Source organism: Labeo rohita, chromosome 4 (genome assembly GCF_022985175.1).
Source record: "Labeo rohita strain BAU-BD-2019 chromosome 4, IGBB_LRoh.1.0, whole genome shotgun sequence".
Lineage (NCBI taxonomy): Eukaryota > Metazoa > Chordata > Actinopteri > Cypriniformes > Cyprinidae > Labeo > Labeo rohita.
In genome coordinates this window covers 29,720,125-29,746,654 of record NC_066872.1, presented here as the reverse complement: position 1 = coordinate 29,746,654, position 26,530 = coordinate 29,720,125, and the positions used below count along the sequence as shown (strand labels likewise).

Sequence of the window (26,530 nt, the reverse complement as noted above, 5' to 3'; positions counted from 1 at the left end):
CAAAGAATCCCAATATTTTCCCAATATTTGCGTCGAAGCACATTGATTATAGGTTGAGCCAACACCTGAATGTGTTCCCATTGCCCAAACCCTAAGGAGGATCTTACTTCCTTGTCCCAACATGTTACACAAGTTTGTGACTGTATAGGAAGCAAAGTAATTGGGACCTATGTCACTGCAACATGTGCTAATTGTTTGACAAATCTGTTCCTCGTTACAGCCTTTTACAACAAGGCCCAGGAGACCAGAGCCAGACAGCTGTAACACCCAGCATGGAGGTTTTATTTGTCATAGATTCCGAACAGAGCTGTGATGAAAGACCTCAAGTAGACCATCCCATTTAAACCAAACCAGTTTCAGCTTCTTCTGAACCTAAATGAGTTCCAGAAAAAGCTCACCTTGGGGCATAGATGAGTAAAAAACGCCTCCAAAAACGGATACAGATTATCTCATTATCTCATTCCACACGCATATAGTCTTTTGGTTGACCAGCATCACCAAAAAGTCCATTGTGACTGGCTTGTTTTGATGAGGAACATCTTAGCTTTGCTGGTCCACCAACTACCAGAAGCATTATCCAACCTGGAACATCTTAGAAGGTCATCTCAGAAGCTAAACGGCCTTTGCACTTACGTCTCGCAATTTTGCGGCGTCGTGCACTTGAGCACGTCAAGTTAAAAGATGTTTAACTTTTTACTGCCATGCTTGTGTTTTGAAACAACATGTGTGAACACCCCTTAAGAAGGTCTGTTTTGCAAAAAAAAAAAAAAAAAAAAAAAAAGCAGATGAGGTTAATGAGCAGTACTAGAAAGACTGATGCAACTGGGATATATTTAAAAGCTCCTTTCTCTCCAATTCATCTTCCCTTCATGTTGTCAGTGTAAATAAGATAACCCTTGTACGCACTTTATTTTTTTGGATGGAAGCACAGCTGAGGGGGATATGGAAGTGTGTGAACATAAGGATATTGTGGGAGCTAGGAGGATTTTAACAACCAAATACTTTCCCTTCTTCACATGTCCAATCTAGGCACTTTTGCAACAAATCACGCTCAGAGAAACTGGATAAATACCCGATACTTTAAGAAATAAAACCTCCACCTGATTCCTTCCGCATATGTGACGTCATCCCTACTGAACATAAACAACACAATGTCTCAGCAACCAATGCTTGATTTATTTTTAGAGGATGATTTATGTAACTGCGGAGCCTACAGTATACACACTTTGTTTTCACAGATGTGTGGTCTCCACTTTCATCACTAGCCTTAAACTTGTGCATGATGGCAAGTTACTTTTCTTTCTCATTCCGGGCAGACAAAACAAACTTCATCTATACCACAAATCTGAGAAGATCTTTGTATTATAGAGTACTATTTCTGCATTATCTGTACTTTATTATGACCGCATTTTGTATTTAATGGCAAAGTGTATTATTCTGCACTATAAAATGGCAACAAATGGTGAAAAATTACTCCATTGGTTGAACCAGCTCACGTGCACCATTCAAACAAACATCACAGAACCGTAGTAAGCTATACCTTTTCAGGAATAGCTTATTTGTGATCCAGGATCACAAAACCAGTCTTAAGTAGCACTGATATATTTGTAGCAATAGCCAACAATGCCAAAAATCAGTAGGATATTAAGTAAACATCATGTTCCATTAAGATATTCTACCGTAAATATATAAAAACATAATTTCTGATTCATAATTTGCATTGCTAAGAACTTCATTTGGACAACTTTAAAGGCAATTTTGTCAATATTTAGATTTTTTTGCACCCTCAGATTCCAGATTTTCAAACAGTTGTATCTCGGCCAAATATTGTCCTATCCTAACAAACCATACATTAATGGAAAGCTTATTTATTCAGACCTTAATTTAAAAAAATTGACCCTTATGACTGGTTTTGTGGTCCAAGGTCACATTTGTAGTTTTAATCACTTAATCTTTTTTTTAAATATATATATTTATTTTGCCTTTATTTTTATGGGACAGTGTAGAGGAGTAAAGTGGGAAAGAAAGCAGAAGTAGGATTGGGTTTCGAACTTGGAACACCAGGTAGTGCAACACTGCTTTGTGTCAGCGTGTTGCCCACAAGGATATCAATACTGATGGTCACTTAAACCTCTTTCAAACAGCGATTTGGGGATCTCTGCATCATTCCTGTTTACACCTTTTTTTTTTCGCCCCAAATGTTGATCTGCCCTCAAATCACCCGGTAAAAGAGTTGCACGATAACATGCGTCATCACACAGCCTTTACGGCATTGGTTCTGGCTTTTATTCACACAGCGCTCGTTCCGGCTCGTTAATAGGTCCTCAACCTGCGATCATTCCCGGAATCAATCACAGAACATGTTTGTGTTCACACAGAAGGCACTCTGGCAATTTTCCTTTAATCTTTTAATTTACTCTTTGATAAGGACATAGCAAAGTACAATTGTTATGCAGATATGGCAAAACTGATAACTGTGCTTCAATTTCCTCACCTCAGTGTGCACTACAACACCTCAGAAAGAGAAGCAGATCAAGGCTATCCAAATGCTATCCAAATGCTATTTCCTGTGTTATTTCTACTTTTGAGACCCTGTTTATCATTTCTAAAGGAATTTGAATCTTTTTAAGGTTCTGCTGTGGAAACCAAGTGGACCCACTTAGGATCCAAATGGCTCACATCTGGCAGGGCCTCCCCGTCCCCATCAGTTTGTCTAGTTTCGGGGGTACAGATGAAGGGGCAAAGAATAAGACGCACGTCTCTAACAAAAGCCCAACAGCTCTGGCACACTTATTTAGGTTCACACAAAAGTCGTGTCTGACAGTGGACAAAGACATCCTGTGAAGACATCTGCTGCCTACAAAGAAGGTACTGTGGATGCATCCAAGTACGCACATGCTCAAGAATAGTGTCGTATCTTGGTTGGAACCCTTCTCTGCGTCTAGGGCGCACAGGAGACCTGGACTTGTTTGTTGATAGATTTAACATGCTGATTTTGTTTACGCTCTCTTTTCTGTGCTCCCCCTTCTGACAGGATACATACTTGTGTTGTGATGTATGTATGCAGGGAAAGACACAGAGGTTACTCATGAACATCTGTAGAGCAGCTTTATGGTGGTGGAGCATGTCTGTGTGTACGTTTTTGCCAGTGAGACTGTTATAGCTGTGATGTGGCGCCAGTGTTGTGGTTTCCTCATCTGTATTAAAATATAATTGAATGACTCACCCATAACACAGACAGTAAAGTACCACTCTGAACTTTATAGACATTAAAAGATGCACTGTTACTGGAAAGCACTTGTACTTCCAGAAGGACCAGTCCGGATGTGTTTAAAGATGTCTTAGAAGATTTCTCATTGTCCTCCTAAGCATTCAGGTAGACCTTGACAAGGAAAATGTTTTGTTACTAAAGTGTCATGTGAGAATGTGCAAAGTGTTTTGCTCTGATTAATGCTGTCAAATCACATCCAAAATAGTTTGCGTTTACATAATATGTGTGTGTACTGTATATATTTATATGTATATATAAAAACACACACATACATGTATATACTAAAGACATATATGTAATATATATTTATGTATAATATAAATCGTATATAAATGTAAATATATACAGTACATGTGAATATTTCTTAAATATATACGTGTATGTGTATGTATTTATATATACAAATAAATATACACAGTACACAAAAAAACCCATTTATTTTGGATGTGATTAATCACGATTAATCGATTTGACAGCACTAGTTCTTATACAAATTAAGTACTGATTAATGAATCCAACCTGGAACATCTTAGAAGGTCATCTCAGAAGCTAAACGGCCTTTGCACTTACGTCTCGCAATTTTGCGGCGTCGTGCACTTGAGCACGTCAAGTTAAAAGATGTTTAACTTTTTACTGCCATGCTTGTGTTTTGAAACAACATGTGTGAACACCCCTTAAGGAGGTCTGTTTTGCAAAAAAAAAAAAAAAAAAAAAAATATGAGCAGATGAGGTTAATGAGCAGTACTAGAAAGACTGATGCAACTGGGATATATTTAAAAGCTCCTTTCTCTCCAATTCACCTTCCCTTCATGTTGTCAGTGTAAATAAGATAACCCTTGTACGCACTTTATTTTTTTGGATGGAAGCACAGCTGAGGGGGATATGGAAGTGTGTGAACATAAGGATATTGTGGGAGCTAGGAGGATTTTAACAACCAAATACTTTCCCTTCTTCACATGTCCAATCTAGGCACTTTTGCAACAAATCACGCTCAGAGAAACTGGATAAATACCCGATACTTTAAGAAATAAAACCTCCACCTGATTCCTTCCGCATATGTGACTATGTCTATCTTCACTAGTTCTTATACAAATTAAGTACTCATTAATGAAGTGTGGTTTGCTCTTATTTTTTAAACTCTTCTGACTTACTGTCATCTGTGAAACACAAAATGAGTTTTAATTGCAGAACATTTCCATTTGAATTTAAAAGCTGAACTATCCCTTTAAGTTCTTAACCCACAATTGGGTCATGTAGCACTCAAGCAAAATTCTTTTATGGAACTCCTGTAGTGACTCATTTACAGTTCTACTAAAGAGTTAGGCCCTGTTTACACTAGTGTGTTTTAGTTTTAAAACGGTTTAAAATGAAAACGATCCTCGTCTACACTAGTGTTTTCTCCGCGTTTCAGACACGATCGATCTCCGTCTACACTATACAACCGAAAATGCATGTCACATGGCCATTCACGCAGGTAGATAGGTAGATCCCTAAGGCGGACGCGTCTACGTGCTTGGGTCGAATAATGCATCTATCTGCACAAATCTATGGGTACAACAATGAGCATGATGTTATTGTTTACACGGTCATGAAGGATACACAGATCGAATGTGGGCAGCCACGCCATCGTTTTAAAAGTCTCCGTTTTGGTCCGTTTACACTGAAATACAGCCCCGAAGTTTTCAAACTAAAACGGGGTCTGTTATGCGTTTCAAAACGAAAACGCACTAGTGTAAACGCAGCCTTAAAGATTGAAGAACTGTCTTACTTGACTTAAACTGTGCTATATATTAGCAGAATATGTGCACACTCTGCTTTTAATTTTATGCTGGGTGGGAGAGCTGAAAGGAGATACTATTGCATGTACTTGTTAGATGATCTCATTGCTTATCAATGTGGGAATGCTTCATGACTCAGGCTATTTGCCTTGGTAATGTTTTAACTTGGAGCACCTGCCACTTCCAATGTTCAGCTGTACCTATCTATAAATCTCAAAACAATTTCTGGGAAACCCAGAATGCTCGGACTGCAAGATATGAGTGATAAATGAAGTAAGAGAGGGTGGGGGGTATGACTAGAAGCTTATTCCTTTGCCACCATATTCATGGGAAAATTGAGGATTCTGTTGGATGAATAAAACTGAAACATCTGAGTTCTTTTTGCAGAGCAGCTGAGCGCATAAACATCAAAGCTCTGTTAGTTTGCCAGTCTAATTATAGAGATGAGGGACTGCCAGAGAGGCACTAGAGTGAATATTTAAGCATTAGATAACACAATGACACAGCATTCATTAATAAAACAGGAGAGATATGTGATAAACAACACCTTTGGTTACTCTGCTACATCTGTGTGTCCACAAAAATAAGCTATAGACCATTTGGATAAATGTTGTGGCAAAAATTTGTTTGCAGAAACACTTGGTTCGATATTTTGCTATCGAATGTAATAGTGGCTGTACAAGTGTATAGTCAACTCAATAAAGTTCTTTATAGTTCTTCATTACAGTTCTGAATATTCAAAAGCAGAGAGTTTTAAATTACAATGTGCATTAAAGACACTATACTAAGAAAAATAGCCACTTATTTTTTCATATTCTTTCCTTGCCCTTGCCACAGTTCTGCAAAGCTTTAAACCACACTTTTTTCATAGCAAATCTATAAAAACTTATATTTAGTTTTATAGTTTCTTTCGCCCTATCTTTTGAGAGCACTGTGGTTTTTCCATTTAAAAGCGAGATATTGGCACAAATATGTCGACCAAATTCAACCGTGAGCAATTGTAACATGGCTGTGAACAGCTCTTAAAAACTAACCCTTGGCCCTTTACAAAAACCTGGTAAGGTTTTACAAACTCAGTGCACTTACTTTTAATTAAAAAAATAGAAAATAAAAAAGGAGAATCCAAATTACCAAGCATTTAGGGTGGATTTTTTTTTTCCTAGAATGGTTAATTTATCTGGCAGAGTGTTATGATTAAGAACCTCCATTAGCATCTGGTTTCATTTTGACCTACACTGTTTGACCTTAAATAGATGACCGATTGCTTTATACTGTAATTTTCTGTATTACAGCTGCCTGCCTGTCTGTTTATTTTCCTGTCTATCCATATTTTATGAGTTTAACTTGATAGTAAACATTTCCCCAGCCCAGTTATCTCTGCAAGCAATTATTTTGCTCGGAATATTGAGGATTTACAACTGTGTAAGGTTTATAAACATGACATTGATGTTCCAAGATTAATGAACGATTCCAGAATTTGTGAGCAGTTAAAAAGTTGGGGAGAGAGGCAACAAGTGATACAAGTTTATATGAAAAATAAAAAAAGCCTTTGTTAGATCAAAACCAATTAGAAGCCCAGCTGCTGAAACCTTATCAAAACTGTCAAAACAGTTACATAACCCACATTGTGAACCCTACAAAAACATGATGAGGTCAGCTTTACATAGGGTTGCAAAATTCCGGGAATTTTCAAGACTGGAAACTTTCCATGGGAATTAACGGGAATATATGGGAATTAACGGGAATTAATGGGAATATATGGGAATTAATGGGAATTATTGGGAATAAACTGGGAATTTGCAAAATTGCAGGAACTGGGAATGTAAATGTAGATGAGAAGAAAAACTTGCAGCATAATCTTGGATAAAACAACCAGGTTTAATGCAATTTTAGTTTAATTTCTGACCTACACGCTGCTCAGTCACATGCACACTGCTTACTGCAGGGCTGTTAAGGCCACACACCCTACATCCACTGTACATTCCTCTATAACATGCACAGATCAAACTATCAAAATATATTATGGTCAGTGTTCATGTCAATTACATAAATATTACAAAAATATATATGTTTAAAACTTCCTTGTGCTGTGTGTAAGCTACTGTGCAACTAAATTATGCCATTGTTAAAACAAATACACTGGCTGAGCAAACATTTAGGTGAGATAATAATAATTTAAAAAATTAAACATTACCCTCCCCCACACAGTTCCCCTAGTAGTCACCTAAGGGGGGAATTCCCCCCCATTTTCTCTGAAGGCACAGTTGCTGCATTTAAACCCAAGGGCTACATCTAAATTTTGATATTACTTGTGTAAATTAAGTAAGTTTAGGTAAGTTTAACTAGCAAAAACCAAAATGTTTATACAGTATATCTCATGTCCCAGTGTTTATACAGTAGCTAGCCAGTAAATCAGATATGAACAATCTAAGCTAGTTAGCATTATTTCATTTACTATTTAGGAAGTATCATGTGCTAGCTAGCTTAAGCTGCAGTGCTATTCCTTATACCTTCTGCTAGCCAATTTTTTATACAGAAGTACAGAACTGGTCAAAAGTTTGGACACATTCCTATTTTTGATGTTTTCTGAACATCTCTTATGATTTCTTATGTACATCAAGCCTTCATTTATTTTTCAGCAAAAATACAGAACAAAACAGTCATATTGTGAAGTATTACAATTTTAAATAATGGTTTTCTGTCTTAATATACTTTAAAATATAATGTATTGCTATGAAAAAAAGCTGAATTTACTACAGTCTTCACTGTCACATTGATGTAATCCTTCAGAAATCATTCTGAAATGCTGATTTATCAATTTTGGAAACAGCTGTGCTGCTTAATATTTTTTAAATTCCCTTTTCTTACAGGATTCTTTAATGAAAAAGAACAGCATTTATTTAAAATATAAATCCTTTTTTAATAGTACAGTACTGTTCAAAAGGTTGGGGTCAGTATGTTTTTTTTTTCCAATACTTTTATTAAGCAAGGATGTGTTCAAGTAGTTCAAAAAGTAATAGTAAAGACTTATATTGTTAGAAAAGATTTCAGTTTTGAATAAATTATGTTCTTTTTAAGTTAAATCCAGGCAAAAAGCATCACAGATTCCAAAAAAATCAAAAAATGTCATTTTTAAAATTTGTATTAGTTTGCATGCATGTCAGCTTATAATCAAACAAAATGTTGAAATTTATATTTGTTTATGATACAGCTTCTCTAAATTTCCCCAAATGTCCCATTAATTCCCATTAATTCCCATAAATTCGCATAAATTCCCGTAAATTTCTGTTAAATTTCCAAATTGGAATATTTCCAAAATTCCCCGGACAAAGTTTCCATGGAAAGTTTCCGGAAATTTACCGGAAATTTTCCGCCCCTTTGCAACCCTAGCTTTACATTTTTAAAAAATATAGATAGTAGGCCATACATATACATGTTTAAAATGCATTGGAAGATTGCATAAGATGAATAAGTCAACACCAAAACTAGTCTCAGCTTTAGAATGTCTCACGCATAAAGCACACAAAAGTAGAAACACTTAAGGAGTTTCAGAGTCGTCATCGCACAAAGTTCACAGCACAAAATCTTTAAAATACATGTAAATAAAATTTACAAGCTTTGATCTCATGACGAAAATGCACTTATACTTGAAATACAGTATGTACCGTCATGTACATTTTGTGGCATATTCAGTGTCCACTGGGTGGTGCTAAAAGAGTGTTTGTTTTATTCTCTGGAACAGGTGAATGTACATATGGTTTTATATAACGTTGTTTTGCATGTGTTACCGCAGATCTGACTTGAAATGTCCATTGAGTGGTGCTATAACTATAATGCCCCGTGATGTTTTAAAATAACGTACCATCTACACTTCACCTAAACTTACCCGATAGTATGAACAAAAGCAAATGTGACTTAAAAACGCAATTGCAAAAATGCCATTTTAGCTTGTTTTTCAATATCTCATTTTTCAGCTATTTTAACGTGAGTCATGTTTTTCACAGGATTCATACCCAAAGATTCTACATCCTAAGTCCAATTCTGTGCAGGCTGAGCTACCGAGCACGCTCATGCCACTGGGAAAGCATAATATATGGAGCTATAATCATGACTGTGTATGAAAACGATTACAAATGCTCGCTGTTTTATCACCTCTAGTGTTTATTTCTGTTGGAAACAGCAGTGATATGTGTCCATTGGTACAAATTTTAATGGGGTATGTTTTCATCACGAGATCATGTACAACATCACGCGGTACAAAACGAAATGTTGCTTTACTTGTCAGTCATATGGCCTCTTGGGCATGCCTTGGATACACTAAAACTACACTACACTAAAACAGTCTCAGTCCTGCCAGTGTAGAAAAATAACATCAACCTACTATGTGTCAGCACATGTATCTCAACAACAGTTACAAAAACAGCAACGTGAAAATGGCAGTCATAATATAACTCAGTTTACCCTTAAAAAACAGCATGCTTGCAAAACTCAGTCAAAACATGCCAAAAGAGCAAAGACAGTATTCTTGCTTGGGCTCCAACGGTTATCATAGTCAAACCAGAGATAAACTGCCTTGTTGTCCTTATATCCACCTCCTCCCACTGTGATTTCCTCCTTTGCTCCCCCTTCTCTCACATTAGTGCCAATTCCTGCAGGACGACTTCTTGTCTGAGACTCATTTATTTATTTTCCGTGCGTATCTTGTGTCACCTCTGGCTTGTTTTCCAATGCAATGCTTCTAGAGTTGCAACATCTTATCAAGACACATATTCGTAGCTGGTTGGTTGGAGATTTCTGCAAATACAAGTTTATTTATTATGAGTGTTAAACATGCTAATTTGTCAACTAGTTTATTGGAAAAAAGGGTAAAATGTTTATCCTTGTTTGTCCTGGGATGTATCAAATTTGTCTCTTCAACAACAGAATTCCAAAGTTTGTTTTCCTGTTGCTCCATACAACTATCACAACAAATATCCACTTTTACATGAAAATGAAAATGTATTTACTAACAGGGTTTATAGTATTTTAATGACTTCGTTCTGCTTTATTAAAAAAATGTTGAATAAAGTTGTTATTTTTGTTTTCTTTGTGCACAAAAAGTATTTTTGTAGCTTCATAAAATTACAGTTGAACCACTGACGCCACATGGACTATTTTATTGATCTTCTTACTACCCTTCTGGGCATTGAACGTGGTAGTTGCGTTGCTGTCTATGCAGGGTCAGAAAGCTCTTGGATTTCATTAAAAATATCTTAATTTGTGCTCTGAAGGTGATCAAAGGTCTTACAGGTTTGGAACAACTTGAGGGTGAGTAATTAATGACAGAACTTTAAGGTTCACTATCCATTTAAACCATCTACTCTACCACCCTGCAGCTCTTGCTTGGTTTCCCACTGAAGACAAAAACAGGATGCAACCTGTTTTGTTCCCGGGAGACCTGCTGTTGGTGCTGTTATTGCAGTCACTGTACTGCATGTGGTTGATATTTAGAATTTTTATTTTGCATACAGAAGTAATTTCACTGACTCGCTCCTCAGCAACGAAAATGAAAAATGACTGTTGTAGTCCTGATTTAGCAAAGACTTTTCAGGTCAGTAAAGCTGTGAAATGTCAGTCAAACAATGATGTACAAGCATATAGCAAAAAAACAGTTTGGCTTTTTGTTCAGTTTGGCCATGTAGCTCTGACCATATCTCAGAGTGTGGGAATAATGTGAAATGTGGCAGTGCAGTTTGGCTTATTCCCAATGTTTCCTTGTGTTCTGTGTCTGCAGGTGGCTCTTCAGGAGACGGAGAGGAGGAAATGAGCCAGAACGGTTATAAAAAAACAAGAGGGCTGACTAACGTGTGTATCATATATTATGGATGTAGGCAATTTCTACATTAATTGCTATGACAGACAAACGTCTATCTCAGATGACTCTTTGGCAAAGGTAATCTGAAAATCTGAACTAAATGTGATTTATACAGCATTGCAGATGTTAATCTCGTAACATTGCATCCTCTAGAGTCTCCAAGCAAGGATTGGCTTTTCGTTTTTGACAGGGTTTGTGCACCTACAAGACTTCAGCCAGCAAACCAGATGGTGCACACCCTGCCTTTTCTGCTCTCCTTGAACGGCTGTTTCTGCAATTCTGGGGTAAGAGGGGGAGACTCCACTCTCTGAACCTTTTCCCACAGCTTCTCTCCCACAGATGTCTGACCTTGGGGTCAGAGTTGGAGATTGTGAGTGGACAGAAAGACTTGTGCAAACATCTGCACAAATAATTTCACCTGACAAAGCATGCTGACTGTTTCCAAATCTCAGCGCAGTGAACCAGCACGGCTTCAGTGGGCTAAATGATCGAGCTGGAAAAAAATATCAGGAGAAGTTCAACATCACAACCAGCCTGCACAACACTACGTTCACACTGTAGGCAAATGTGGCCCAAATCCGATTTTTGCTCACATGTGACTCAGATCTGATTTTTGTGCCACTTCCACATGTGGTATTAAACCCAATACAGGTAAATATTAATTTGACTTTTACATCAGTGGAAGTACAGTGATGTATCAGAACTCATAAGTATCGAGGGTTTGCACTTACTGTACATCACGATTTGGTCAGATACCCGGATGTGCGGCCATATTGGCGATACTCAGATGTAAACAACAGCATGGATTGCACGGTTAATGTACTACTGTGTACATTGTTAATCTAATTTATCCTGTCTAAACCATGGAAAAAACATGTCAAAGTTCCTCAGGCAGTTTTTTGCACTCTTTTCCTTGATTTGTTATAACTTTTTGCAGCCTGTAGCACTCCAAATGTTTTTCCCTATCCGACTGATTAGTACAGCCCAAACCATGACAATAATTGACGATTTTCAGCAGCAATAATCATCAAAATATGCGAGTTCAGAGATCAGTTAAGAATATTTGATAGTGGCCACATTTAAAAAAACATGTGAACAGCTATACAAAAAGTTCAATCAAAGATCAGATCCGAGAAAAAATCGGAATAGAGCACTAAAGGCTCGTGTGAACTTAGCCTAAAACACAGTGACATTAATGACCCATTTCTACTAGGAATCGGTTTATTTTCAGGCTTATTTGGGCTTTAAAAACAGTATCTTCAGCTTGTCTCCTTATTTGGGGTGAGAACAGGCTGTTTTAATATGGCTGTGTTGGTTAGCTCTGTCCTTTGGTTACACCTTGGACATCATATTCCCAAACACAGTGGTTTTCCTCCCCAGAGCGGTACCCTAAACAAAGGACCATTCAGGCCCTTATGTAATCCTTGATGGAAGATTAGGCATTGTAGACTTTTTGTTTTTGCAGTACTTTTCCTTCTGGCTGTTTTACAAGTTTTTTGAGTCATATATTAGCTGACATTGTCTCTACACGTCTTCTGTGTTTACCGAGTGTCAGCTTTCAGATTTTACAGAATGTCCCTCCGGGCTCCAAGTCCCTCCAAAGTTATAATTTTGGTTTAAGGATAATCATAGAGTATTCTTGAAGTTGCACAAAGCTTTCATGGAAGTCTTTCCATTCGCTTCCTCACCAGAATGGTTTAAAACCTTAAAAGCAGAATTGTGTGTTTCAAGAAATTACTGGTGGTATTAAAATTTGAAGTCTCGAGAGATTCACGTGCGTAATTGGAAGACAAAGTCATACAGCAGTGGTGTGGAATATATGAATATTCAGATGGGTGGCATTTGTAAGCATTTGCACAGTTGTAAATTATAAACCAGAACTGCCACCACATCTAAAATGACTCCCGGAGCAATATGTTTGTCTCTGCGGATTCTGTATAGATTTTGCAGATGTCTGTTTGATGCAGTATTCTCATATTATTAAGCTAGAAGGAAAAATCCAAAAGGAAAGACTGCTTTAGATGACTGTGGCTGGGATGAGAGCTTCTGCTCTGTGGAATAGAAGCACTGTGGTTTGAGGCCTTTCTCTCTGTATATCTATGTCAATTTTAGGTTGCTGTTTTTTCTTTCTCTCCAAAGAGTTCCGGTCTATGGTCTCTGGCAGACCTACACTGGTAATTACTTCCATCTTCCGCCACAGACGCAATGTCCAGCATGGAGCAAATACCCTATACATCCACCTACTCGCACTAAACTTTTCTCCCTCTACGGAGAGTTTGTTCTTCACATTCATCTTTATGAATCTAAATTCTCATCCAACCTTTTGTGTTTAGTCTTTCTAGTGACTTCTTGCAGACAGACAGACCTTTTTCACTTATGGTCTACAAATTCCCAAAGCATTTCATTCATGTGATATATTAGCCCTGGAGCATGAGAAATAAAATCTAAGTCTACTGTTCAATTAATCTTGATCTACCTGCAGTTTGACATCACTAATAAGCTCTTTCAAGAAGCAAGTGATTACATAATGTCTTGGGTTTTAAAAGTGAGAATGGCCTCTTCTGAAGCATAGCAATGGACAAAAGGCTTCTGGGTACAAAAATGGGGATCCATCGCCCTTTTCTGGATGGGTTCAGGAGGAAACAGAAAGTGATGTGGGGCATTCTACAGAATTGGTGCAAACTACTGTCCCACAACCCAAAAAACACATTTAAAAAGGCATTTAAGCATTTTTTTAGCCTTTATTATGACAGGACAGATCAGAATGGACAGGATGCAAAGTGGGAGAGAGATAGGGGGCAGGATCGGGAAAGGTCCTCGAGTTAGGATTTGAACACGGGACGTCTGTAGCAGAACGGCGCTGTATCCTAGATGTTGATTAAGATCCTTGTATTATCTATTGAAACCTACAATAATTTTTTTAAATATTAGTATGGGTAATATATAAAATCATCATTTGAGTATTTTCAGTTGGGAGGTGGCTGTCCTGAACCTTCAATTTCTGAAAACAATATGGAATTTAATTTTTTTATTTATTTATTTACTCCATTGTTGTTTTAAAAAAAATACATTTTTGATTTTTTAAAAAAAGTGAAATTTAAAAATACATGCATTTTTTATATTTTCTTCGTAAATCATAGCAATGAACAAAAGGCTTCTGGGTACAAAAATGGAGATCCATCGCCCTCTTCTGGATAGGTCCGGAAGAAACCAGAAAGTGATGTGGGCCATTCTACAGAATTGGTGCAAACTGCTTTCCTACAACGAGAAAAAAAATAAATAAATAAAACCAACACACACACAACACATTTAAAAAGTATCTAACAATCCAAATCTTACATTTATTAAGATCCTTCTATAATCTGTTGAAACCTACAATAATATTTAAAATATCAGTATGGTTAATATATAAAATCATCATGTCACTACCAAAATTGTGTATGTTTTAGTCTATTTTCTGAGACTGATTGTAACTACACCCCTAAATTTATGATCAGAAAATATTCCTATGCCCCTCTCTCTCATAGCTACAAGGTGCGAGTAGATAGGTCCCAACATTTTAAGTTAAATGTGTTCAGAAGTCTAATAATATGTGTGTAATTTTAAGGAACTTCACTACCAAACACATTTTTTCTGCAATTAAGCACATCTTTTTGGGTGTTATTCCATAACATTTAACTATGCGTGTACAACTGTTCAGAACTGTGTTAGCCAACCGTGTGCTGATTAGCATCATTGCATCTAAAGTATCTAAAATTGTCATTATCAAAACATACACAGTAAAACACCCAGTGTTAAACTAACAGCATTTATATAATTCTCACTGTGTTAAAGTAATTCTTGTTTCACTTTCTTTCAGTGGTTCAGTTTGTTAAAAGCAGGTGTTCTTAATTAATGCTTAATCATCATTTAATCAACCATCTCATTAAGTTCTCACTGCTTCAGTTTTACTTTAACATTCTGAATGAGAATTAGATTAACACTGGCAATGTTAGTTTAACACTGTGTAGTGACAAAAGGGAACGTGTTCTTTATTAAGGGAAAATAATTTTTCAATACAGTTACGCACATTTTAGTAGGGAAGTTAAAATTCTGTAATTTCACAAACAAACTCTAAAAGCGGAAGAAAAAAAAAAAAAATATATATATATATATATAAAAATACAATATGAGAATTAATGACACACTTACTTGAAATGCGTAACTTCGACAGTATACAAGTTGCATGTGTACAAAATTTCTGTAGAACAAACCTGTAGGATAGCCCATACAGGGACGGGCATGGACAGGAGAATCGGTCTTCCAAGTTGAAATCTGTAACTTTTTGCAGTATGAAAGTGAAGCCTAGTCTCTAATACACAGTAGACATTGTGGATTATGCTGTACTGTCTGTAACAAGATTTTTATATCAGGGTCTACTGGTTAAGTTTAGGCACTTAAAACTTATGAGCAAAAGGGATATTAGAAACAAAATATAAAATTAAAATTTTACACATTAGCGAGAAAGACATGACGGGGATGCTAAAATGCCCTGCATCGTAGGAATAACCTGTACCCGAGAACCCGAATGCAGAATGTGTGAAAGAATCAAAGGCTACTTCTAATGTTTTTGTAATTAAACCACCATTTCAACCATTTGACTAGTCTTAGTACAAATAATTTATTTATTAAAACACTTAAAAATGACAGGACAAAACGTATTTTTTTTTTTTTTTTTTTTTTTTTTTGGACGTTAGTCCAACTGTTGTGAACGGGTCTTGGACCGTCCGCAGAGTTGAACAATTGGTTTATATCTTCTTATTGGATGTGCTTTAAATGTTAAACCCTGAAAAAGAAGTCAAAACAGGTGTTATACATTTGATAGCTTACAGCAGGGGTGTCCAAACTCGGTCTTGGAAAGCCGGCGTCCTGGAGAGTTTGGCTCCAACTTGCCTCAACACACCTGCGGAGAGGTTTCTAGTATGCCTAGTAAGAGCTTGATTAGCTGGTTCAGGGGTGTCCAATTGGGGATAGAGGTGGACTCTGCAGGACACCAGCCCTCCAGGACTGAGCTTAGGCACCCCTGGTTAACAGCATCTTCAGAGGGACAGTGTTCTCACCCATTGCTGTTCTTGCATCCGGCGCATCTCCTGCAGTCTCCTCTCACGCTGAATTTTCCGTACAGCATCCCGCACATCAAAAGAGAATGGCTCAAAAGGGGTCGTTGTTGACGAAAGCCAGTTATCGAATGGATCAAAACGGGGTCTTACTGACGAAGTCCAATTGTAATCATATTGGACTCCCCTTCTGTTATATGCATGAGCAGGTGAAGCAGCTTCTGAAGATCCGTCATCTGCCAAGACTAGAAAAGTCACGCAAGTCCATCAGATCAGGCACTTTTGAGGCATCAGGCCAGTGCTCAAACTAGACCGGGGTGGCAAACGTCGGTCCTGGAGAGCCGCAGCCCTGCATAGTTTTGCTTCAAACCTAGTCAAACGCACCTGAACAAGCTAATCAAGGTCTGAAGGGTTACTAGAAAGCGACAGGCAGGTGAGTTTTAATTAGGGTTGGAGCTGAACTCTGCAGGGCTGCAGCTCTCCAGGACTGGAGTTCGCCACCCCTGAACTAGACTGAGCACTAGCTCAGTGGTTCTCAATTCCAGTCCTGGGGGGCCCCTACTCTCCACATTTTGCATGTGTCCTTTGACACACCCATTTCAAGTCTGTGAGTCTCTACTAATGAGCAGATGACCTGAATCAGGTGTGTTTGGGGGTCCTCCAGGAATGTGGTTGAGAACCACTGGCTTAAAGAATACTGTAATGCAGGACTTCTCAACTCCGGCCCTTAAGGTCTACTTTCCTGCAGAGTGTAGCGCAAACCCTAATCAAACACACCTGAACAAGCTCATCAAGATTTTCTGGATCACTAGAAAGTTAATGGAAAGCGAGTTTGAGCAGGGTTGGAGCAAAACTCTGCAGGAATGCAGACCTCAAGGGCCAGAGTTAAGAACCCCTGCTCTACAGAATACTACCAACTATATTAAGCCAGCAGTTTTCAATCCTGTTCATTTTGCGGTCTCTCTAATTTAACACACCCGATTGAGATCATCAGCTCATTAGGACAGAGATCCATGAACTGAACTTATCAGGTGTTTTAAATAAGGGAGACATGTAAAATGTGCAGAGCAGGGGTCCCAGAGGACTGGAATTGAGAACCACTGTATTAAGCAATAGCAAAAAAATAAATAATTCTTCCTACAGTATTAAGTACACCATTCTGAGCCATTTCAAGCACACAAATATAAGAGTTTTCTCTGCACAATAAAACAGGATATATTATTACTTACATTTTTAATGTTTACACTTCAGGTCTAAGAAAAATAATGGAAAAGCATCTCTCTTACCAGTTTCACAGCTGTCCTGTTTTTGCAGAGGTGCAACAACGGCTAAGGCGTACTGGCGATTAGGCGAGAACGCTAACGGCTGTCTGCGTTTAAACACATTTAAGTAGCTCTTATTGGTTTCTGCATCTGCGAAAAAAAGGTTAAGAAACTGTAAAACATTTTAGAAAAAGAAACTAATTTTAACGCCAAGAGCTCTCAACGTGGCTCTGCGTGCGCGCGCTTGAGTCCCTCTGGAGGAGTTGCTATGGAGACCGCGTCGAGCACAGCAAAACAGTGACTGAAACGGCAGAGATTTAAACAGTTCACGGTTGAAAAACGTAAACATTACGGTAAGCTTTAAAAACAGCTTGTTAAGACACAAATTGCTTGACATACAGTAATACTAAACGGACTTAAATATAGGGTTACATTAAACACTTGTGTTATAATTTAGTGGGTCAGAAGTGTGACAAAATCTCAACAGCTTGAAAATGAACACTCGAATACAGAGAACTTGCCTAACGTTAATAACGTTGCTATTAAAATACTACACTACACTGCTACAACAATATTTTACACTATATTGCGGTTTAAATTATTAACGGTCTACCTGAATAACTCTGTACGGCGTCCGTTTGTTCGGCGTTATGTTGAGCCATGATAACGACCGTCCGTGACTGTGACCGAAAGCTTGAACACCGTTTTCACCCAACCGATTCCTCCATTATAAATAGCATTACGTGAGTCCAGTTATTGAGGTTAATTGACTACAGCTGCAGTGACTTGCTCTCAATTCTATTTAATTCTATTAAATCATGCAAAAGTGTCCTTTAAGATTTTAGGGACAAGAAGATTATGTAAAGCAGTGGGAGAGAATTCATGAGTTGATTTAACTGATAAAAATGTCATTTCCATATGATTGTTTTTAAGTTTAACTTAAATGTATTATTTGTAGCTCATGAGTCAAGCAGAGGGGTGGGGCTCTGATGAGGAGGGAGGCGCCAGTGAGAGGGCCACGCCCATTTCGGCAATAGCTCCAGAAGCTGATTCACTTCATGAACAACCTGCTGTCATATCAACAAATCCAGCCCTGCAGTCCCTGGAACAGGTAATATCGCTTTAAAATAACAATAATTCATTTTATTCATCTGTGTTGTTTATCCGGTAAAATACCATGACACTAGTGTGATTATTACTCTGAATACAGCTGTTGTATATTTTGGAATGTAGTTGATTTGCACAGGAAACTCTTTCAATCGATATTACATAAAATTCACTTTTGCTTAGCTGTATGATGGCCTAGCATTGTAAAATACAGTTTTTGTGTATTCAATATATAGTATCAGAATGGAGTACAAAAATGACAAAACCAACTGTTAACATTTAGATGCTTTTATTTGTTTTATAAAAATATGGATGTATCTTTAAAAGCACAAATCGAGGTGTTTGATATTATTTCTCCAATATACAAATAGAGGCTAATAATGATTAGAAAAAAAACCCTAAACTTATTTTTGACTGTTAAGGAAACAAAATCAAGGTCTAGTCACACAGCAACACTTAAATGCTTTCCCATGCTTTCAAAATAAATACTGTACATTTAGTCCTTGAATGTCACATATGCATTACTAGTTAAAAGTTTTCAAACAGTAAGATTTTGGTCCAAAATACAGCAAAATTAGTAATATTGTGAAATATTTGTACTATTTAAAATAACTGTTTTCTGTTTGAATATATTTTAAAATGAAATTTATTCCTGTGATTTCAAAGCTGAATTTTTAGCGTCATTGCTCCAGTCACATGATCCTTCAGAAATCATTCTAATATTTTGATTTGCTGCTCAAAAAAACATTTAGTATTATTATTATGTTGAAAACAGCTGAGTAGATTTTTTTTCAGGTTTCTTTAATGAATAGAAAGTTCAGAAAAACAGCATTTATCAGAAATAGAAATCTTTTGTAACATTATAAATATCTTTATCACCACATTTTAGCATCAGGATAGCATTTAGTATCCTTGCTAAATGAAAGCATTAATTTCTATAAATTTCTATCATTTCTATTATTAATTTCTATCAGTTTCAAGGTTTTGAATGGTATAGTGTATAATATTACAAAAGCTTTTTATTTCAGATAAATGCTGATCTTTGGATCTTTCTGTTCATCAAATAATCTTGAAAAAAAATTTACTCAACTGTTTTAAATATTGATAATAGTAAAATGTTTCTTGAACAGCAAATCAGCAAATTAGGATGATTTCTGAAGGATCATATGACACTGAAGACTGAATGATGTTGAAAATGTAGCTGTTTTTGACAGGAATGAATTACATTTTAAAATATATTAAAATAGAAAGCATTTGTTTCAAATAGTAAAAAATATTTAATATTACTGCTTTTGCTGTACTTTTGATCAAACAAATGCAGGTTGGTGAGCAGAAGAGATCTGGAAATCTTACTGTTCAAAAACTTTTGACTGGTAGTGCAGTATATTTTCTTTTTATCAGCCTCATCTGCCTTTAGTCCATGTCTGTTAGCTTTAGACCATCTGTATAAAACATCTAACCTAAAAAAGTAACTTTCAGTAAATATGAAAAAAGAAAATTCCACCAGCAAATCATGGATGGTTTAACCATTTTAAAAAGCTATTCAGTGTGTCCCACTAAATAAGTCAGCAAAGAAAAAAAGGAGTCACTTGATCAGGAGTCTAAAAACAGGATGGTGTAGTAAACCAGTTAAACACTAGAAGGCAGTAGCACATACACAAAAACATGAAACATAACTCAAAACCTGGTATATTTAGACTAGATGATGGATAGCATTTTTATGTGCTTTGCAAATACAGATTCACTCATTTTAAATGCAGTTCTGTTAACGTGTGAGGATTTGTAATGAGTCAGAAGTTATATAAGTTGCTCTTGAGGAAAAGTGCATAACTGCCCCAAAAAATAATTGTTCATTTATACTTCATTTAGCTTAGGGTGCGTAATTCTTTGGCCTTATCATCATTTTGACATTTTTAAAAGTTTGTCTGTAGTTTGTCGGATAGTACTCAGAAGTCAGGTTGTGCCACGTGCCCCAGTAGATCCCATCCCTCTTCCCTTTGTACTTTGTTTTGTAGTATTTGCCATTGAGGTTTGCTGACATGCAGGCATCAAACCACCATCCCGATCCGTAGTACGCCCCACAGTTCCCTGAGGGGTACATGTCATTGTCCTTGTCCGGCGCAGTGAAGAACTTCTGATCATGGTTGAAGTGTTTGCTAAACTGCATAGCATTTCCAGCAGTCCCCGAGTACCCGCTTAAAGACAGCCGATAATTGAGGTACTCATTGGATATGTAGAACTGCTCGTACTTGGCATACCCACGTGTGCCCTCAAAGTCTTCGAGCTCAATGCGCAGGATCATGTCCTTGGCTTTGGTGAGCAGGTGGATTTTGTCATTGCCAAGCCAGAACTCGCCTTTAGGGTCACCAAAGCCCTTCTTGTACTCAGCCCAGGTGCGGTTGAAACTCACGCTGCCATTTATGCGACGCTGAAAGACAGTCCATCCACCGCCGTATTCCCCCATTTCACAGTACACCTCAAAGCTACTATTTCTAGGGTCAGGGGACACCTTGTACACCCCGTTGTTCCTCCAGCCCAGCATGCTGATTTCAGAGCAGTCTCTGGGGATGATACTTGTGAGGTCTGTGGAGAGAGAGACTTTTTTTCACACATCAGGAACTGAAAGGAATGTTTCACCCTAAAATAAAAATCTGTCATCATTTTTACATAAACCCCTATATGAGTTTGTTTCTTACGACGTCATTTTAGTGCCACATAATAAAAAAAAAAAATCTAAGATTACAAGATTAAAGTCGTAATATTTGAGAATAAAGTCAAAATTACAAGAATAAAGTCTAAATGGTTCGAGAATGAAGTCGAAATGTTTCGAGAATAGTCAGAATATTCTCAAAAAAAGTCAAAATTACGAAAATTTAATTCAGATATTATTATCAATTACAAGATTACGATTTAATTCTCATAATTTCTACTTTATTCTCGAAGCATTTCAACTTTATTCTTGAAATTTTGACTTCATTCTTGAAACATTTCATTTTTTTTTGCTCAAAACTTTTAGACTTTATTCTCGTAATTTCAACTTTATTCTCGAAACCTTTCAACTTTAATCATTAAACATTTAAACTTTATTCTCGAAATTTTGACTTTATTCTCAAAACATTCCGACTTAATTCTCGAAATATTTAAACTTTATTCTCAAAATTTTGACTTTATTCTCTAAATTTTGACTTTTTTTTCTCGAAACATTTCGACTTTATTCTTGAAACATTTCAACTTTTATTCTCTAAACATTTTACTTTATTCTCTAAACATTTCAAGTTTGTTCTCTAAATTTTGACTTTGTTCTCAAAACATTTAAACTTTATTCTCAAAACATTTCAGCTTTACTCTCAAAACATTTAGACTTTATTCTCGAAACATTCCAACTTCATTCATTAAACATTTTGACATTATTCTCCAAAAATTTTAACTTTATTCTCGTAATTTCAATTTTATTCTCGAAACATTTCAACTTTATACTGTAAATTTGGACTTTTTTCTCAAAACATTTTGACTTTATTCTCGAAATTTTGACTTTATTCTTGAAACATTTCAACTTCATTCTTTAAACATTTTGACTTTATTCTTGTAATTTTAACTTTATTCTCGAAACATTTAGACTTTATTCTTGAACATTCTTCGAAATATCTTCTTTTGTGTTCAGCAGAAGAAAGAAACTCATACAGGTTTGGAACAGCGTGAGTTGTCTTACAGATTTTAAAAACACATTTATAAACTTGTGTAGATGACCCAAAAAAAATATAATCTGGTTCAGTGGTGCTTATTACATTTATTTCATCATCATGTGATTCTTTGACCAGGGTTCATCCCTGGCCTGCAGCAGGTTTTATTTTCTGAAATGCAAGCATTGGTATAATTTGTTTTTATGAAATTTTGTAAATCCAAGTCAGAAGATTTTAATGAGGAATCTGCAAATCTATTCCAGAAACCTTTCTCCTGGCAGTTAACATATTCATGAAAATGTACTCGCATAGCATCATTTTAAGTAGAATTATTTAACTTACGCTGAAACTGGTGTTCTTCTCGGTGACCTGGACAGTGTGTGCAGGTGCTACTGATTTTGTTGACAACCCCGGTAATGTTCTCAACTTTTCTGTCCACTATATCCTCCACATTTTGGAGATTGAGAAGGTTAAGATCCTCCAGACGACCCTGAAGAGTGTTAATCTGCGCTCGTGCATTCTTGAGACTGATAGACATGCGATTCATCTTCACCTGCATGTTTTGTACAATCTCATTATCACTGCTGTTCCCATTCCGATAGACTTTCGTGCTGATATCCCCTCGACTCTGCTCTGCACTGTTTGTCGGAGGGTCTCCGCTGTCTTTCTGCAAGTTGAGGTCCGCTTGCTGCAAGCTGCACTCCAGACAGGAGCTCTTCAACCTGTTTACTGTCTCCTTCAAGCTTTGCAGCTCCTTCATGGTCTTCTCCAGGAGTCGGAATTGTTTGGGAAGCTGGATGGTCATCGGTGGCATTGTGATCTGGTACGGGCACTCCTCGTCATCTTCACACTGCCCAGCTGGCTTTAGTCTCACCTGGGAGCAGCTGGAACCTCCTGACACCCTATCTAGAACCCCAGAAGGGCCACTACCAGAAGCCTCTACCCCCTGCCAGATGGCTATCAGCAGAGAACAGTACACGTACACCAGTTTCATGGTCTCAGATGCAGTGATCCAAACTGAGAGAGAGAACTGAAGAGAACTGCCTCAAAGTGCAACAGCTTTGCCATTAATATCAGAGGAGAGAGAGAGAGAGAACGAAAGTGTGGGTGGGGCAGCTGTGCATTGCATAATTGCACAGTCGACATCAACACAGGAGGAATTTTGTGGAATAGGACCATTCACCCTTTCTTTCGAAACATAGCACTATGACTCAGTATTTAGGAATGATGTTGTCTTTATTTTTTACCTTGCGTTTAATCTACAGTATATGAAACAATGAGCCAGATGAGCAATTCAAGTCCAGTGAAGGCATTGGTTTGAGTTTTTTGTTAAATCAGAATTAGATTTAAAGTGGAAGTTTATTCAAAAATGTTGTTCCAAACCTGTATGACTTTTCTTTCTTCTGTGGAACAGAAGAAAGCCAAAGCTTTAAAGAATATTATATCTGAAAGAAAGCAAATCATAGTGTTTTTTTTTTTTTTTTTAAACAATGCAAGAGTAATTACATAACGACAGAATATTAACTTTTGGGTGAACTTTAAGATTTAACAGTCCAATTTCTTCTCGTGTTTTCTTCTAAATGCTGTGGTTTTCTGCTAAACATTGTGTATCATCATTCATTTATACATACTGTCGTGTGTTCGCATTACGTATTGCTAATGTGTTTGTATTGGCATACAATGATTAGTTGTCACAAATGAGTATTTTATTGTGGTATTGGCTGTAATACGAAGAAGCTTTGTTTGGGACTTTGTTGTAATAAAGAAACTGTAGTATTTGTTTAATCTTTAGCAGATGTGTCGAGATGTCTGCCAGAAATAGCTTAACAGTTTTGTTTTCGAGAGCTTTTTTTTTTTGGAATTGATGCTGTAATTTTCTGCAGAAGTTAAAGTTTGTTATCATTAACAGTAAAAGCAGTAAGATTTTTAATGTTTTTTTAAGAAGCTTCTTCTGCTCACCAAGTTTGCATTTATTTAAACCAAAGTACAACAAAAACAGTACAATTTTGAAATATTTTTACTATTTAAAAAACTGTTTTCTATTTGAATATATTTTAAAATGTAATTTATTTTTGTGATCTCAAAGCTGAATTTCCAATACTCCAGTCACATGATCCTTCAGAAATCATTCTAATATTCTTTTTATTTCAGATAAATGCGGATCTTTGGATCTTTCTATTCAAAGAATCCTGAAAATGATTATTCAACTGTTTTAAATATTGATAATAATAATAATAACAATAGCAAAAAATGTTTCTTGTACAGCAAATAAGCATATTAGAATGATTTCTGAAGGATCATGTGACACTAAAGACTGGAGTAATGATGCTGAAAATTCAGCTTTTGATCACAGGAATACATTACATTTTTAAAAATATTTAAATAGAAAGCAGTTATTTTAAATAGTAAAATTATTTCACAATATTACTGCTTTACTGCAGTATTTTGGATCAAATAAATGCAGACTTGGTGAGCAAAAGAGAATTCTTTACAAAAAAAACAAAAAAACAAACAAACAAAAAAAAAACTTTTGACTGGTAGTGTACTCTGTTTTTCTTTTTTCCTTTTTTTATAGATCAGCACAGAGAAATGTTATCCAAACTGCCAGTTGTAAGACGTGCTCCAGTTGCTTACTTCAAAGCTGGTCCTCCACATGTGTGCCTCATGATTTCACATATTGACAGTAACCAGCTTACTGGCAGTCTTCTGCCTTGGCTCGTTGCAGGAAATCTCAAAATAAAAATGCTATAAAATAGGAAGCGATAACGCTCAAGCTGCTTCTCAAGAAAAATGTCAAGCAAATGTGAAAATAACTTTCAATTGGTGTGACATTATCACAAGCTCTTGCTTGTGCAATCATATTTACCATAGACCACAAAACCAGTCATAAGGCTCAATTATTTTTAATTGATCTTTATACATTATCTAAAAGCTGAATAAATAAGCTTTACACTGATGTATGCTTTGTTAGGATTAGAAAATCTGGAAGTTCAGGGTGCAAAAAAATCCAAATATTGAGAAAATTGCCTTTAAAGTTGTCCAAATGAAGTTGTTAGCAATGCATATTAGTAACCAAAATTAAGTTTTGATATATTAACAGTAGGGAATTTACAAAATATCTTCATAGAACATGTTCTTTACTTAATATCCCAATGATTTTTGTCATAAAAGAAAAATTAAAAATTTTGCTCCATACATATTTTTAGCTATTGCTACAAATATACCCGTGCTACTTAAGACAGGGTCACATTTACTGTTTTTAAACAAATTTGAAATTCAGTCATTTCAATATGAATTCATATGAATTTCACACATTTTTCACATATTTTGCGTCAGTTTAGACTGGTCACACGAATTTGTCACGCTGACCAACAGAAAGCTGCTAGGTTTGAAAGCAACGTATCGTTACACTATTAAAAATGGAAAATATATATTTTTTGGTTTCTTTGTGACTGCTCTGCAAGACAGTACAAACATATTTTAACAGTAGAGCCTCCATCTGAAAGAGCCTGGTTTTCATTTGTGTATTGTTTGTAAGTTAAATCAAGCTTACATGAAAGCAGTTAATATTAATGTGAAAGATCTTCAGCCCTGCAAAACAAGTCTAAAATTTTCAAATCTGGAAGAGATTTACAGGATATCTTGGGTACGACCTCTCAAACCTAGTGTTTGTTTGTCTTCACTGTAAAGGAGAAAAACACACATGTTCAGACTTTCTGTTGATAATCAGAAAACGTCAACCTCAGTGGTTAGATAAACGACACTCAAAGCTTAGATCCATCCTTTCCGTGCTGGAGTTCAAATGCAAGTTAATGCATGACACACATGTGGATTTACTCTAAGATGCATCTGAAATGAGTCTCAGCAATTCCCCATGAACCTGTTTAGCTTTGAAATGCTAAAGTTGAATCGTTGATAATTCTTTTTCATCTTTGTCCTCAGCTGTTCTCCATGGGAAAGATCACCGGGGAGAAAGTGGCTCGTCTTAGGGCCAGTTTCAACCTCTTACATGAAACTCTGAGAAGTTCTCAGGAGTCAGAAATGCATCTGCTGCAGGAGGCAAAGGCCTTACGTACCACGCTGGAGCAGCAGAAGCAGGAGCTGGAGAAGGCCGAGCTGTTTCCTGAGGGACCGGACACAGAGGTCAGCAGACTGAAACAGACGCTTCTGCAGTACTACAACCAGCTGAAGGAGGATGAAGAAAGAGAATACCAGATGCAGTTCCAGTTTGAGTGGTAAGATGCTCTGCAGGACCACACCAAGATGTGTGACTATGCAGAAAGAGGCTCACACTAACATATGTGAATAATTTTAAAAAAGGGCAAAAGCTACTAATAATCTTAAATCAGGCTTGTAATATTTTGGTGTGGTAAATTTGGATAGCTTACAAGACATTATATGTTATAAACATTTCTAATAGACAAAAAGCACTAGTGAATTTAGTTAATTTACTGATTGTGTTAACATTAATCAGCAACATTA

General features: G+C 36.6%; 3 protein-coding genes across 5 annotated transcripts in view; 1 reads left to right on the top strand and 2 right to left on the bottom strand.

Moving 5' to 3' along the window:
• ccdc146 (coiled-coil domain containing 146) overlaps nucleotides 1–26,530 on the top strand; it is a 70,253-nt gene that overhangs the window by 31,748 nt on the left and 11,975 nt on the right. Inside the window, exons 3-6 of one of the 2 annotated variants that reach the window (XM_051107163.1) lie at nucleotides 10,823–10,981; nucleotides 11,057–11,187; nucleotides 18,220–18,372; nucleotides 25,991–26,283. In XM_051107163.1, coding sequence (XP_050963120.1) covers nucleotides 11,131–11,187; nucleotides 18,220–18,372; nucleotides 25,991–26,283 — 503 coding nt within the window. In that variant the 5' untranslated portion in view covers nucleotides 10,823–10,981; nucleotides 11,057–11,130. Of the gene's footprint in view, nucleotides 1–10,822; nucleotides 10,982–11,056; nucleotides 11,188–17,430; nucleotides 17,615–18,219; nucleotides 18,373–25,990; nucleotides 26,284–26,530 lie in introns of those variants that run through there. The other variant, XM_051107164.1, reaches the window with a different exon arrangement.
• Nucleotides 13,970–18,006, bottom strand: sinup (siaz-interacting nuclear protein). 2 transcript variants are annotated; one of them, XM_051107169.1, is made up of 4 exons: nucleotides 17,875–18,006; nucleotides 17,286–17,411; nucleotides 16,003–16,244; nucleotides 13,970–14,161 (listed from the first exon to the last, which is right to left on the bottom strand). In XM_051107169.1, exons 1-4 carry the CDS (start codon nucleotides 17,921–17,923, stop codon nucleotides 13,985–13,987), a joined length of 594 nt encoding a protein of 197 aa, XP_050963126.1. In that variant the 5' UTR covers nucleotides 17,924–18,006; the 3' UTR covers nucleotides 13,970–13,984. The 2 variants fall into 2 exon arrangements, with proteins under 2 accessions (XP_050963126.1, XP_050963127.1); XM_051107170.1 differs by lacking the exon at nucleotides 13,970–14,161 and adding an exon at nucleotides 15,545–15,728.
• fgl2a (fibrinogen-like 2a) lies at nucleotides 18,641–23,121 on the bottom strand. The gene is made up of 2 exons (XM_051107166.1): nucleotides 22,391–23,121; nucleotides 18,641–20,951 (listed from the first exon to the last, which is right to left on the bottom strand). The coding sequence occupies exons 1-2, from the start codon at nucleotides 23,040–23,042 to the stop codon at nucleotides 20,239–20,241; spliced, it is 1,365 nt and encodes a 454-aa protein (XP_050963123.1). The 5' UTR covers nucleotides 23,043–23,121; the 3' UTR covers nucleotides 18,641–20,238.

What these genes read in the sequence shown, in the direction of transcription:
- sinup (XM_051107169.1), bottom strand. Translation starts at nt 17,923, where the DNA reads ATGGCTCAACATAACGCCGAACAAACGGACGCCGTACAGAGTTATTCA. An exon ending in CGCCGTACAGAGTTATTCAG is followed by an intron (nt 17,412 to 17,874) that starts GTAGACCGTTAA and finishes TTTTTTTCGCAG; the next exon opens with ATGCAGAAACCAATAAGAGC. An exon ending in ACAGGACAGCTGTGAAACTG is followed by an intron (nt 16,245 to 17,285) that starts GTAAGAGAGATG and finishes TGACTTTTCTAG; the next exon opens with TCTTGGCAGATGACGGATCT.
- fgl2a (XM_051107166.1), bottom strand. Translation starts at nt 23,042, where the DNA reads ATGAAACTGGTGTACGTGTACTGTTCTCTGCTGATAGCCATCTGGCAG. An exon ending in AGAAGAACACCAGTTTCAGC is followed by an intron (nt 20,952 to 22,390) that starts GTAAGTTAAATA and finishes CTCTCTCCACAG; the next exon opens with ACCTCACAAGTATCATCCCC.